We start from the raw sequence: 14775 nt of genomic DNA, 5'->3' as shown, positions 1-14775 counted from the left end.
AGAGTCAAAAGCATAAATTTCAGACAGAAGTCTGTGGTCACAAGGATACATAAACTCACCCTAGAACCAGGGTGGATCGATTATACAGCATTCATTTTTCACAATAAAAAAGGGTGAACAAGATTACATTTTTTGGAATTTGGAATCCACACAGGGTCAAATGTACATACAAGCTCAAATACATGCAATAAAATCTTTTGATAAGTGGTACGGAAGGTTCTACAATATCTTTTAAAATTATAAGGCTTATTAACTAAATGTTAAAGATCAAGATTGACTACAACTGGTAGTTACTCTTTGCCAGAATTAAAAGCATTTGCTTGATAGCACTCATTGGAATGACCAACACTCAGAACATTGAGAAAGTCTAAGGAACTCGGTGAAAAGCTAAGGAAATTTGTAGATTTTTACAGGGCGGAAATGGCTCTAGGAACCATTTCTAATCAGCTGCAGATTCCAAGATTATCAGTTTAAACCACTGTGTGTGAATATTTGTATGTGTCACTATTTTATTAAGGTCTGGAAGAAGACAGAAACTGTCACCCATCAGATGAGAGGTTCCTGAACATCTTAACCAAAGCCTGCCATGAACTGGAAACTGCTGGAACACCAGTGTCCCTGTCCACATTGAAGTGAGTTTTACATCGCTGTGGACTGAGAGTGTGCTGACCAAGACACAAGGTCTTGCTCCAAAATCAACACCTTCGAGCTCGACTGAAATTTGCAGCTGCCCACATGGACAAGCCAAAGGCTTTCTAAAGAAATGTTTTATGGTAAGGCCACACAAAGACTCACATGTTTGGCCACAGTTGCTAAAGGTCAGCTTTCAAACCTGACAATATGGTACCAACTATCAAGCACGGTGATGGTAGAATAGAATGGATAAAGCAGGCTGACATTAAGCTTCTGGAATAGCCTTTGAAAGTCCCAAACTCAACCCTACTGAAAATGTGTGGACTATGTTAGGAAATCAACCAATTAAAATGACCAAGAAGAGTGGTCACATATCCAGCTACTATTTCCAGAACCTTGTTGATGTCTGCCAAAATTGGTTGGTTGAGGTGCAGTTTGCATTAAACTAAATATAAGTGGGGATGCCTGTATATTTTTGACCTTGAGTGGATTACAGAAAATCCATAATAAATCTAAACATTTGCACCTAATTCTTGTTTTTTTTTTGAAGTCATCAAAGATCTAAGCTGTACACCCTGGAAAAAGAACAGCTCAAAGAATTCAATAAAAACCCCAAATTACTGTGACATTCATGTAAATGATAAATGTATGTAAACTTCTGACTAAAACATGTTGTTTGGAGAGTCAACATTTGTTTGCACCTCAAAACACAAACCATGAATGCAGTTTCTGTGCAGCTATGGATCTTTGTATTTCTTGTCGCAAACTGAATGCTGTCTCTTGATTTAAACAGCCTAACCAGAAGAAGAAATTTACAATTATTACCAATGTTTGCATTGTATCCAGCCTCAACAAATGTTATAGAAACACATTTGTCCAGAACACTAAACCTTTCCCCTAAAAAAGGAAGTCAAAATATGAGTGTTAAGTCAAGCATCAAAGTACGTACCAAGCCCCCGAGACTAGATTTGCACATGTAATAGAGAACTGACAAGACTAATTACAGACAGAGCTGTTTTGACAAGACTAGTGTGAAGTGTAATAAGTCTTCCACAAGTCTTCTGAGAAGTGACAGGTTAGTACTATATGTCAGAATGCTGGTATATAAAATGCCATATGAACAGCAGCTGAATACATGAATTACCATATAGCATTAGGAATGAAGATATATATCAACAGCGTTCAGCCATCAGGGTCTTCTCTTGTGTAACAAACTGCTAGTTTAAGAGACATGCACCCTCTTGGAGTTGTTCCTCCCTTATCTCAGTTATGCTGCTTCAGGCTCCTGCTGCTGTGGGATCTCCCACTGCACCTCTCCTCTACTCTTCAGTCTTCATATTTATTGACTCTGTGTCCACTCTGTGCTTCCTCTGTACATTTCTGTACATAATGCTTGTCGTGAAGTTGCACATTTCTAACCTGCTGACCAACCTTCTGTGGCCCACACAACACTAAACACAATACTTTTAACATAGCTGTAATGTATGTTTGTTGCTGCCACGCCAGATATGACATTTTAATCATGAGTTTGATTAAAAATGCTAGTTTTAACCTTTGTATTGAATTAATTAGTTTGTGTCTCCTCTCCAGGCTGTACTTAGCTTCCATCTGGTTTGGACCTAGGAGCTGCTAAATCAGTCCAGGCCCTTTTGAGCACTTCCTTTGCAGTGGTGGGGGGTGGGGGATCGTATTTCAGGGATTTTCAGATTATAATATCTGCTTTTACTCAAATATATTTTGGTTTGATTTTCTGCACTTATATTTTAAAGCTTTAGTCTACTGTTGGTGATAAACTGTGTTGTTATAAGTCATACTATCCATACTATCCAGTATTATATGGTATATGCAATGAAACCATTAGGAGCTGCAGCATTGAAAGGATATACATGAATACATTTATAATTATGATCAGTTAATATCATGTGTATTTTGTATATAAATAATATGTATATGTTAGTCTGACAAGCGTCACTCCACATAATGAGCACTTTTACTTTCGGCACTGGACAACAACCACAGATAAACAGACTTCATGTAGTTAAAGTACACAGTTTGCCTCATGCTATGCTCAGGACAGTAGGAGCAAACAGTTCCTATTGCAACAACTTTTTTTTTTTTTTTTTTTTTGTGGGAGTAGATCATCCAGGAGAACACTGGACAGTCAGTCAGCAGGTGGAGTTTTACTCACTCCCAGCTGGATCATTGCTGCTCAGACCGAGGCTTGCACTACGGCAGCATCAGCTCTCCTTTTTATTAATGGCATGACCATGACCATGACATGCCCCAGCTCAGGTAGCTCCGGCACCATCTCTGACATTCTGATAAAGGTCAATGTGATAAATAAAATAAAATGAAGCTAAATGAAGCTTTTTTTAAATTTTTTATTTTTTAAGAGCATCCAAGACCCAAAATAGAATTATCAAGTATCACATTCCAGGATTTATTCCATCTCATGAAGACTCTCAACAATGTTGAGTATTTGAGAACTGAAATGTAATTTTCTCTTCAACCCTGTTACCTACTCTTGGTTTCATTAGAAATGAATGGTGCCACAGTCTCAGTCTCCCCGCTCTGTCACTGACACACACGCACACATACTGATCCACTAATTAGAGTTGGTCTTTTCATAAACTCAACATGTTGATATCATCTGATCAAGCAGACATCAAAGACTTTGTAATCACATGCCAGACTCTCTGAGCACACCAAGCTGTAAATATTTAAGAGGATATCAAACTTGACTCACTTATTGAGTTGAATGAACTCAAAGTCCTAGTTTCTAACATTTTAAAGTGTGCATTCCAAGTTAGCATAAGTCTGTAAGGACATATTTTTTTTCAAGTCCTAGTCTAACTTTTAGTTGCATTCATACATAAGCGAAGGACATATTTTTATGATAAAGATCAGCACAGAATAAAGTATGTGCTCATTATGTGCTGAAAGACATTTGTGTTGAAACACCATCTGCTGGATTGAATGAGTCCATCATACCCAGAGGACCAATTAATTCATGTCAAATAGTTTCATGAGCGCTGATGACCTGGCTCTGGAAAACAGGTCCATCCAATCAGGGCACAGCCACACAAACTTACCAAACAATATAAAATTATTTTTTCCCCATATGTTATTCAACAAAAAATGAAAAATTCTTTCACTTCTTATGTCACACTAGAATTAAAAATCTGACTCTACAGCTGACAAATCGGCCCCTGTCTAATTTAGTCAAGGCCATCTGTGCTTCTTACTGTACTTTACACTCAACCGCCAATTAACTGTAAGAAACTGTTTGTGTTTCAGGAGATGAAAGGGATTCACACATGAGGGCTGCATGTGTGTGCGGGAGGTTCGATTATTGCCAGATACTTTGGGAGCAACAGCTGGAAACACTGTTAAACTACTAAAAACCACACTATGGGTGTGAAAATGAGGCAGGGTCAGATAAACGGTTCGACCATCTCCACTTCACCTGCAGCAAACATATGGGAGTAGGGGGAAGGCACATGGGCAGTTCCTTATATCGTGTATCAGCAAACTGAATTTCATCACCATTTCTTAAAAACATGTGCAATAATGTCAACAAGTTGTACTTTCCTGCCATAAATCATTAAAACGCTAACACATTTTTTGTTCAGTATAACTGTAATTTGACATCTTAATCAAAAAATGAAATAATAATAAAAAATATTGTTTACTGTTATTAAATAGTTAATTACATTGTTTTTTTAAGATTTAGCATTAAAAAATAACATTTTGATTAAAGATCTTGCACATACTGATGGATTACTATTACAGAAACCTATTTAAAAAGATTTAAGAAAAACTTTATTGAAGACTTAAGAGAATATAAAACACTTGTTCTGCATAAAATGTGATCCCTGTGTTTGATGTACAGTATAATATCTCTTTCTAGTAACCTCTTTTGTGTGGCTATTAGAAACTCGCAGATATGTCAGATCTTTAAAGGGGCACAAGTCAGAAATGTTGGAAACCAAAGGTCTGAATTACATCAAAAAATCCTAACTAACTAACTAGCAGCCCAATTTTGCAAATAAATGCAGTGGAACGGGAGGATAAAGTTGCATAAAATGAAAAGTTAAGTACCTTAAAACTGTAAATCTAAATCTGGTAATTCAGTTAATGTTCTTTCCACTTATAATAGTAAAAATAAATTGCCAAGACAAACTGATACATCTAATGCAGACCAACTGATGCTGACCTGTGCCAAGAATGAATGAAAACTGTATCAACAGCAACCTCTCCTGACAGTTTCGGTAAACTACAGCCAATCATTTTAAGCACGTGTTAAACAAAGGGGTGTGTGTAGTGAGTGGGGGCATGGCCGTTTATATTTTATTTCATTGAGACTTCTTGTTGGTATGGGGGAGTATTTGCTTTGGGTGTGAATGGAAAATGCCTGTTGTGACATACATGGTTATAAAAATATAACCATACACGTGAAACAGGTTTTCAAGTGAAGTTTCTGTTTTGTGGTGAAACAGAAACTTCTATAATGAACACGCGTTTCGTAGCCTTAACTGTACCAATTTAGAAATATTATAGCACATGTAATGGTGAGTTCTTTCACATAAGGAAGATTTTGTGCTTAATGCTGTTTTATTGCTGGGGCAGATGGGCACAGATGTTCTCTGTGATATTTATTGATTGTGCAGGTTTGGTTCTCAACATGCACAGCTGGCAAAATCTCACAAAATGAATATCTGTGTGTAGGTTACTGTGTTTATAGCATGAAAATATTTAAAATCTCAATAGTTGATTAACTTTTCTGATGTCGTAAAATAAAAAAGCTCCTAGAATGAGACATTTTTTGTATAATTACATGACAGTACATTTAGAAAAAGACTGAACAGTATGGTTTATTTGGAGTTGTTTCTGAACAAGCCACAAGACCTCTGTAACAAAGTCCTTTGAACAGATGAGACCGAAATGGAGTTGTTTAGCAATATTGCACAGCAATATTTGTTGACAACACCAATCCATCCATCCATTTCAGCTTATCCAAGGGGGGCTGGAGTCTATCCCAACAACATGAGGGTGAGATTGGTGAAAACATATCAATACAAACACCTCATATTAACTGTTAAGCATGGAGGGGGAGGGGTGATGATTTGGGCTTATTTTAAGTATATCAGTTATGGGAGCCTTGCATCCCATTATCTCTGTATACCAAAGTGTACTAGAGTGAAATTGAGGCCATCTGTCGCCAATAAAGCCTGGCCAAAATTGGGTAAGTGCAAACTACAATCCCAAGCCAAGCCAAATCTACAACAGACTGGCTAAAAAAGAGAAAAGAATAACGGTTTTCCAGTGGTCTAGTCAAAGACCAGAACTCAACGTGAATGAAATACTGTGTCGTGACCTTATGAGAGCTGAACATAAATAACTGCTCACAAACCTCAAAAAGTGAAGGAACTCTGTAAAGAAGAGTAGGTCAAAATCTCTTCACAATTTCAATTTCTTATGTGAAAGACTGACGGAATCAAACAGAAAATTATTATTTCAGGTTATTGCTGATAAAGATGCTTCTAAAGTAACTGAATCAAACGTTGTTTTTCCACATCCTGCACAGAGCCCCATGAAAGCTTTTTGTCCACATATATGTAAAAAAGATGAACAACAATAAGCTATATGAGCTTAGAATTTGATTTCCTTAACCTCGCACATGTTATTTTAAAATGCGTGTGAATGTTATGTCCAGCACAAATACAAACATAAACATTAGAACAGGAATAAACACACATGCAGACTTTGATTTGGTTCTGCTGACGTATTTATTTATTTATGAAGCTATATTATTACTAAATTAAATAGAAATAAATTAGATGGGAATTTACATTACATGACCACAAGTATTATATTCAACTATTCTAATACTAAGCAGTAGCACCTGGTAAGTAAACTCATTTTTATTGTACTTCTGATCCAAAGTAAGGAAATGTAACGATAACTTTGCTGACAGATTATCTTGCTGAAAACGACCTAGTTTACTGGAAACTTTTCTAAAAATGTTTAAAATGTAGTACAAATGCTGTAAAAACTTCATCGAAGCCATCAGGAGTTGTGCTTGAAATGTACTGTTTGAGGTAGCCATGTTGATCTTGCACATGTTGCGCTCAGCTGTACTGAATCAAATACTCTGGATATATTTGATTTGGATCAAAAATGACAAAAATTCTAGGATGATTGACAACATCAACACAGCTGTCATGCAAGTTTTCGGGATTCTCATGATCGGGTTTTTGAAAATCAGGTTCTCCAGCAATTGGATTTCCAGTCATCACCCGAGCCAAAAATATAATTTTAGAGTGTACAAGTTGTGCTTTCCCACCATAAACTGGCAGTGGTTCCAAGCTGCTCTTACTGTATACGTCGGCTAATGCTGCATGTTTGGCAAAATAAATTCCTACGTAAAAAAAGAAACTTAGATCAGCTGAGAAGAAAAAAGACAGAAGAAATGGTAAAGAGTTAGAAATTCAGATTTGCACAAAACAATGAACTTACCTTTGCCAAATACGTGGGCATGTTGTCCAGCTAACCGTACATCAAAGTTATACTTGCAAATATAATCCACATTTTTAATATCAGTCCCATGAAAGAGTTGTTTCTCTTGAATTTCTTTGATGCCTTGAATCCTCATCAGCTGTTTCTTTTTCCTTTATGCAAATATAAAAATAATGGTAATAATGAAAAGAAATTATTAACAAAAAACATAGTGTAAAACTTAACTTACCTGCAATATAATTCCCAAAGATCCAAATTCTGTATCCTGTTGATTGACAGAATGGTTCTGTCCAACAGCCCATCGGTCTTTACATAATGTTTCACTGTCCAATACTCGGGGGAGTGCTCACTCAGAGGGATTAACTTTAAAAAGTATCAGAAATCAGTTATTGCTGAAATATCTGCGGTTTTAATCTATGCTTCTAACTGTATTGTATATTTGTGCTCTAGCTGTAGATATTTTGGACATTAAGTAACATTTTTGTCACCTGGTATGGCGATTCCGGATCAAACGATTCCCAGAAAACAGGAGCGAGGCTGAAACAGGAACACCTGCGGGAGGAGAGTTAAGTTTCCATTGTGCTGAAACTTTCACTTTCATTTTGATAGAAACTATACTGACACTAACTTGTAAACCTCACTGCTGTTACAATTGAGAATGTACATTTCTTGTTTACCTTTTTTCTGTGTTGTAGCTTCTCCTGATTCTTTTTTGCCTCCCTGTGGTGAGGTCTGTCAGTAGCATCGCTGCACAAAAACACATGTATTAATCTGAGCCAAGTTCTTAATGTGTGAATGAAGACTGTGAGCATGAAAATGCACAAAAATTACCAGAGAAATCAATCTGGCCCCTGTAACTGAAAGATGATGTGTTTAAAACAGCCTTGGAGTTTTTCAGGTAAAAATTTTCAACAGCCTCACTGCTAAAGGGGAGATCGGGGTCATCCTACAGAAAAGGGACAAGACACTAGAAACATAAGCGTTACTTGACATTATGGAACCAGATAATGTGATCTAAAGAAATACACAAATTACCTCAAACTGGTGCCACTGTCCACAGTCAGCAAGGTAATACCAGCACCAAGGGGTGTCAGATGTATCCATATATTCCACTAATGTATTTTCCAACATCTTTTGTTGCTGTTTCTTGTTGTCAGAAATGTAACTGATTATATCACAGAAAAAGCTGAAAAATTAACCTGCTTCCTCTCTATGACTTAACTACTGGTGTTTCTGACTCCTCATGAGTCAAATCTCATTCATAGACACACCTTCTACATAGCCCTAGAAGGCAAAGTAGATCATGTGACATTACATGCACAATATAATTTGTTTTCAGTCTTCTAACCTGAAAGATGGGCTACAATAATTATTTTATGTGTTTAAATTGAAAAATTTATTAATTGTGACATGCAAATTACAGACAAGTATAGCTTAACACACGCATAGCTGTAAGATGTTTCCCCCCCATACATTTAATATAAATAAACTCAAAGTACCACAAGTGCACCACCTTGTGGCATCACCTTGTGCAGGTCGAAAACACATACAAACATGGTCATACAATTAATTGAACAAATGCACACAAAAAAATAATTTTACATTACAGTACAACAACAGTGTGCTGAGCACATTTTTTTTTAATTACACAAAGTGCAAAAATAAACCTGCGTTATTCAGGTTTTAACATCAAACCCAGATGACTTGGAAATTAAATTCAATGTTGAATTGTTACAATTTTTAAAATTAACTTCATTGGAGGCAACACGGTGATGCAGTGCTATCACCTCACAGCAATAGGGTTTATCCTGCCTGGGGCGTCCCTGTGCCTTTGTGGCAAGGATGCGGCGGGAAGGCCTGGCTCACAGTCTCTGCTCTAATTCATTCCAAAGGTGTTCTATCAGGCTGAGGTCAGGACTCAGTGCAGGCCAGTCACATTCTTCTACACCACACTCTCTCATCTATGTTTTTATGGACCTTTCTTTGTGCACTGGTGCACAGCCATGTTGGAACAGGAAGGGACCATCCCCTAACTGTTCACACAAAGTTGGGAGCATGTCATTGTTCAAAATGTCTTGGTATGCTGAAGCATTAAGAGGCTGTGATGTTCTTCTTTATAGTGGACAGAAATTATTTTTTGGAGTGGTACAAATAATTTGTGTGGCATCTTATTGAATTCAGAAGAGCTGATTGTTCTGTAAATAGTTTGAAATGGTTATTTAAAAAAGGGATCACAAAGTAGGAACTCCAGCATCACTTGAGGGAAGATGAACAACTTAATAATTGACCAACGGTTTCGGCTTGTGGCCTTCATCAGGGTCATGATGAAAAAAACTTTTCTACTTGGTTTTATGTTTTTTGTCTGATTTTAGATCAATTTGTTAATACAGTATGTCAAAATGAAAACATAACTGTAAATTCAGACACGTGAGGTTGTGCTGAAAACAATGATACCAAACAAGGCAAAGTAAATAGTTTTTAAAGGTGAAATGTAGAGGAAAATCAAAAGTAGTTAAAAATGGCCAATTATACCCTGGACCCCAGAGGGTTAATTTTTAAAAAAAGTAACACAATAGTTACTTTTCAAGTAATTAATTACTTTTAGAATATTGTAACTCAGTTACTAACTCAGTTATGTTTAAGTAACTAGTAACTATAATTAATTACTTTTTCAAAGTAACTTGCCCAACACTGATAATTACATGACAGTACATTTAGAAAAAGACTGAACAGTATGGTTTGTTTGGAGGTTTTTTCTGAACAAGCCACAAAACCTCTGCAACAATGTCCTTTGAACAGATTAGACCGAAATGGAGATGTTTCGCAATATTGCACAGCAATATTTGTTGAAAACACCAATCCATCAATCCACTTCAGCTGGAGTCTATCCCAACAACATGAGGGTGAGATTGGTGAAAACATATCTATACAAAAACCTCATACTAACTGGAGGGGAAGGGGTGATGGGCTTATTTTGTAAATACAGTGTATGGGAGCCTTGCAATTCCCATTCAATCCTCTGTATACCAAAGTGTACTAGAGTGAAATCTGAGGCCATCTGTCTGCCAACTAAAGCCTGGCCAAAACTGGGTAAGTGCAACACTACAATCCCAAGCCAAGCCAAATCTACAACAGACTGGCTAAAAAAGAGAAAAGAATAACGGTTTTCCAGTGGTCTAGTCAAAGACCAGAACTCAACGTGAATGAAATACTGTGTCGTGACCTTATGAGAGCTGAACATAAATAACTGCTCACAAACCTCAAAAAGTGAAGGAACTCTGTAAAGAAGAGTAGGTCAAAATCTCTTCACAATTTCAATTTCTTATGTGAAAGACTGACGGAATCAAACAGAAAATTATTATTTCAGGTTATTGCTGATAAAGATGCTTCTAAAGTAACTGAATCATACGTTGTTTTTCCACATCCTTCACAGAGCCCCATGAAAGCTTTCTGTCCACATATACAGTGGGGCAAAAAAGTATTTAGTCAGCCACCGATTGTGCAAGTTCCCCCACCTAAAATGATGACAGAGGTCAGTAATTTGCACCAGAGGTACACTTCAACTGTGAGAGACAGAATGTGAAAAAAAAATCCATGAATCCACATGGTAGGATTTGTAAAGAATTTATTCGTAAATCAGGGTGGAAAATAAGTATTTGGTCAATAACAAAAATACAACTCTTGCGTGGAGCCCCAGATCGAGGGAGATTATCAGTGGTCTTGTATGTCTTCCATTTTCTGATGATTGCTCCCACAGTTGATTTTTTCACACCAAGCTGCTTGCCTATTGTAGATTCACTCTTCCCAGTCTGGTGCAGGTCTACAATACTTTTCCTGGTGTCCTTCGAAAGCTCTTTGGTCTTGGCCATGGCGGAGTTTGGAGTCTGACTGTTTGAGGCTGTGGACAGGTGTCTTTTATACAGATGATGAGTTCAAACAGGTGCCATTCATACAGGTAACGAGTGGGGGACAGAAAAGCTTCTTACAGAAGACGTTACAGGTCTGTGAGAGCCAGAGATTTTCCTTGTTTGAGGTGACCAAATACTTATTTTCCACCCTGATTTACGAATAAATTCTTTACAAATCCTACCATGTGAATTCATGGATTTTTTTTTCACATTCTGTCTCTCACAGTTGAAGTGTACCTCTGGTGCAAATTACTGACCTCTGTCATCATTTTAAGTGGGGGAACTTGCACAATCGGTGGCTGACTAAATACTTTTTTGCCCCACTGTATGTAAAACAGATGAACAACAATAAGCTACATGAGCTTAGAATTTGATTTCGCACATGTTATTTTAAAATGCGTGTGAATGTTATGTCCAGCACAAATACAAACATAAACATTAGAACAGGAATAAACACACATGCAGACTTTGATTTGGTTCTGCTGACGTATTTATTTATTTATGAAGCTATATTATTACTAAATTAAATAGAAATAAATTAGATGGGAATTTACATTACATGACCACAAGTATTATATTCAACTATTCTAATACTAAGCAGTAGCACCTGGTAAGTAAACTCATTTTTATTAGTACCTCTGATCCAAAGTAAGGAAATGTAACGATAACTTTGCTGACAGATTATCTTGCTGAAAACGACCTAGTTTACTGGAAATTTTTCTAAAAATGTTTAAAATGTAGTAAAAATGCTGTAAAAACTTCATCGAAGCCATCAGGAGTTGTGCTTGAAATGTACTGTTTGAGGTAGCCATGTTGATCTTGCACATGTTGCGCTCAGCTGTACTGAATCAAATACTCTGGATATATTTGATTTGGATCAAAAATGACAAAAATTCTAGGATGATTGACAACATCAACACAGCTGTCATGCAAGTTTTCGGGATTCTCATGATCGGGTTTTTGAAAATCAGGTTCTCCAGCAATTGGATTTCCAGTCATCACCCGAGCCAAAAATATAATTTTAGAGTGTACAAGTTGTCTTTTCCCGCCATAAACTGGCAGTGGTTCCAAGCTGCTCTTACTGTATTTGTCGGCTAATGCTGCATGTTTGGCAAAATAAATTCCTACGTAAAAAAAGAAACTTAGATCAGCTGAGAAGAAAAAAGACAGAAGAAATGGTAAAGAGTTAGAAATTCATTTTTGCACAAAACAATGAACTTACCTTTGCCATATCTGTTGCCATGCTGTCCAGCTAACCGTACATCAAAGTTATACTTGCAAATATAATCCACATTTTTAATATCAGTCCCATGAAAGAGTCGTCTCTCTTGAATTTCTTTGATGCCTTGAATCCTCATCAGCTGTTTCTTTTTCCTTTGATGCAAATATAAAAATAATGGTAATAATGAAAAGAAATTATTAACAAAAAACATAGTGTAAAACTTAACTTACCTGCAATATAATTCCCAAAGATCCAAATTCTGTATCCTGTTGATTGACAGAATGGTTCTGTCCAACAGCCCATCGGTCTTTACATAATGTTTCACTGTCCAATACTCGGGGGAGTGCTCACTCAGAGGGATTAACTTTAAAAAGTATCAGAAATCAGTTATTGCTGAAATATCTGCGGTTTTAATCTATGCTTCTAACTGTATTGTATATTTGTGCTCTAGCTGTAGATATTTTGGACATTAAGCAACATTTTTGTCACCTGGTATGGCGATTCCGGATCAAACGATTCCCAGAAAACAGGAGCGAGGCTGAAACAGGAACACCTGCAGGAGGAGAGTTAAGTTTCCATTGTGCTGAAACTTTCACTTTCATTTTGATAGAAACTATACTGACACTAACTTGTAAACCTCACTGCTGTTACAATTGAGAATGTACATTTCTTGTTTACCTTTTTTCTGTGTTGTAGCTTCTCCTGATTCTTTTTTGCCTCCCTGTGGTGAGGTCTGTCAGTAGCATCGCTGCACAAAAACACATGTATTAATCTGAGCCAAGTTCTTAATGTGTGAATGAAGACTGTGAGCATGAAAATGCACAAAAATTACCAGAGAAATCAATCTGGCCCCTGTAACTGAAAGATGATGTGTTTAAAACAGCCTTGGAGTTTTTCAGGTAAAAATTTTCAACAGCCTCACTGCTAAAGGGGAGATCGGGATCATCCTACAGAAAAGGGACAAGACACTAGAAACATAAGCGTTACTTGACATTATGGAACCAGATAATGTGATCTAAAGAAATACACAAATTACCTCAAACTGGTGCCACTGTCCACAGTCAGCAAGGTAATACCAGCACCAAGGGGTGTCAGATGTATCCATATATTCCACTAATGTATTTTCCAACATCTTTTGTTGCTGTTTCTTGTTGTCAGAAATGTAACTGATTATATCACAGAAAAAGCTGAAAAATTAACCTGCTTCCTCTCTATGACTTAACTACTGGTGTTTCTGACTCCTCATGAGTCAAATCTCATTCATAGACACACCTTCTACATAGCCCTAGAAGGCAAAGTAGATCATGTGACATTACATGCACAATATAATTTGTTTTCAGTCTTCTAACCTGAAAGATGGGCTACAATAATTATTTTATGTGTTTAAATTGAAAAATGTATTAATTGTGACATGCAAATTACAGACAAGTATAGCTTAACACACGCATAGCTGTAAGATGTTTCCCCCCCATACATTTAATATAAATAAACTCAAAGTACCACAAGTGCACCACCTTGTGGCATCACCTTGTGCAGGTCGAAAACACATACAAACATGGTCATACAATTAATTGAACAAATGCACACAGAAAAAGTAATTTTACATTACAGTACAACAAGTGTGCTGAGCACATTTTTTTGTTTTGTTTTTAAAATTATACAAAGTGCAAAAATAAACCTGCGTTACTCAGGTTTTAACATCAAACCCAGATGACTTGGAAATTAAATTCAATGTTGAATTGTTACAATTTTAAAAATTAACTTCATTGGAGGCAACACGGTGATGCAGTGCTATCACCTCACAGCAATAGGGTTTATCCTGCCTGGGGCGTCCCTGTGCCTTTGTAGCAAGGAAGTAGCGGGAAGGCCTGGCTCACAGTCTCTGCTCTAATTCATTCCAAAGGTGTTCTATCAGGCTGAGGTCAGGACTCAGTGCAGGCCAGTCACATTCTTCTACACCACACTCCCTCATTCATGTCTTTATGGACCTTTCTTTGTGCACAGCCATGTTGGAACAGGAAGGGGCCATCCCCAAACTGTTCACACGAAGTTGGGAGCATGACATTGTTCAAAATGTCTTGGCTTGGTATGCTGAAGCATTATGAGTTCCTTTCACTGGAACTAAGGGGGCGAACCAACTCCTGAAAAACAACCCCACAGCATCATTCCTCCTCAAACAAACTTTACACTTGGCACAGTGAGGTCAGACAAGTACCGTTCTCCTGGCAACCACCGCAGCAGCTCGGCCATGGAAATCCATTCCATGAAGCTCTCTATGCTGAGTTTCTGAGCCAATCTGAAGGCCATGAAGTTTGGAGGTCTGTGGTGATCAACTCTGCAGAAAGTTGACAACCTCTGCGGCACTATGCCCCTCAGCATCAGCTAAATCTGCTGTGGGATTTTATGTGGCCTAAGACTTTGTGGCTAAGTTGCTGATGTTACCAGTTGCTGTTACCAATAACAGTTGACTATGGAATATTTAGTAATGAGAAA

At 37.2% G+C, this 14775-nt stretch overlaps 2 protein-coding genes across 2 annotated transcripts; both read right to left on the bottom strand.

Annotated features, from left to right (window-relative positions):
- Positions 1-6583: 6583 nt before the first annotated feature.
- Positions 6584-9201, bottom strand: LOC121815087 (protein mono-ADP-ribosyltransferase PARP11-like). Its single transcript, XM_042224173.1, has 7 exons — positions 8188-9201; positions 7984-8098; positions 7830-7899; positions 7641-7704; positions 7382-7515; positions 7153-7304; positions 6584-7054 (listed from the first exon to the last, which is right to left on the bottom strand). Exons 1-7 carry the CDS (start codon positions 8281-8283, stop codon positions 6765-6767), a joined length of 921 nt encoding a protein of 306 aa, XP_042080107.1. The 5' UTR covers positions 8284-9201; the 3' UTR covers positions 6584-6764.
- Positions 9202-11365: 2164 nt separating this feature from the next.
- LOC102304586 (protein mono-ADP-ribosyltransferase PARP11) lies at positions 11366-14589 on the bottom strand. Its single transcript, XM_042224190.1, has 7 exons — positions 14470-14589; positions 13115-13229; positions 12961-13030; positions 12772-12835; positions 12513-12646; positions 12283-12434; positions 11366-12184 (listed from the first exon to the last, which is right to left on the bottom strand). The coding sequence occupies exons 1-7, from the start codon at positions 14587-14589 to the stop codon at positions 11895-11897; spliced, it is 945 nt and encodes a 314-aa protein (XP_042080124.1). The 3' UTR covers positions 11366-11894.
- Between the last annotated feature and the right edge of the window lie 186 nt (positions 14590-14775).

The sequence above is a fragment of the Haplochromis burtoni genome, unplaced genomic scaffold (genome assembly GCF_018398535.1).
Source record: "Haplochromis burtoni strain Fernald_Lab_line unplaced genomic scaffold, NCSU_Asbu1 Contig_131, whole genome shotgun sequence".
NCBI classification, from domain to species: domain Eukaryota; kingdom Metazoa; phylum Chordata; class Actinopteri; order Cichliformes; family Cichlidae; genus Haplochromis; species Haplochromis burtoni.
Note: the sequence above shows the minus strand (reverse complement) of the source record. Positions and strands in the feature narration are given on the sequence as shown.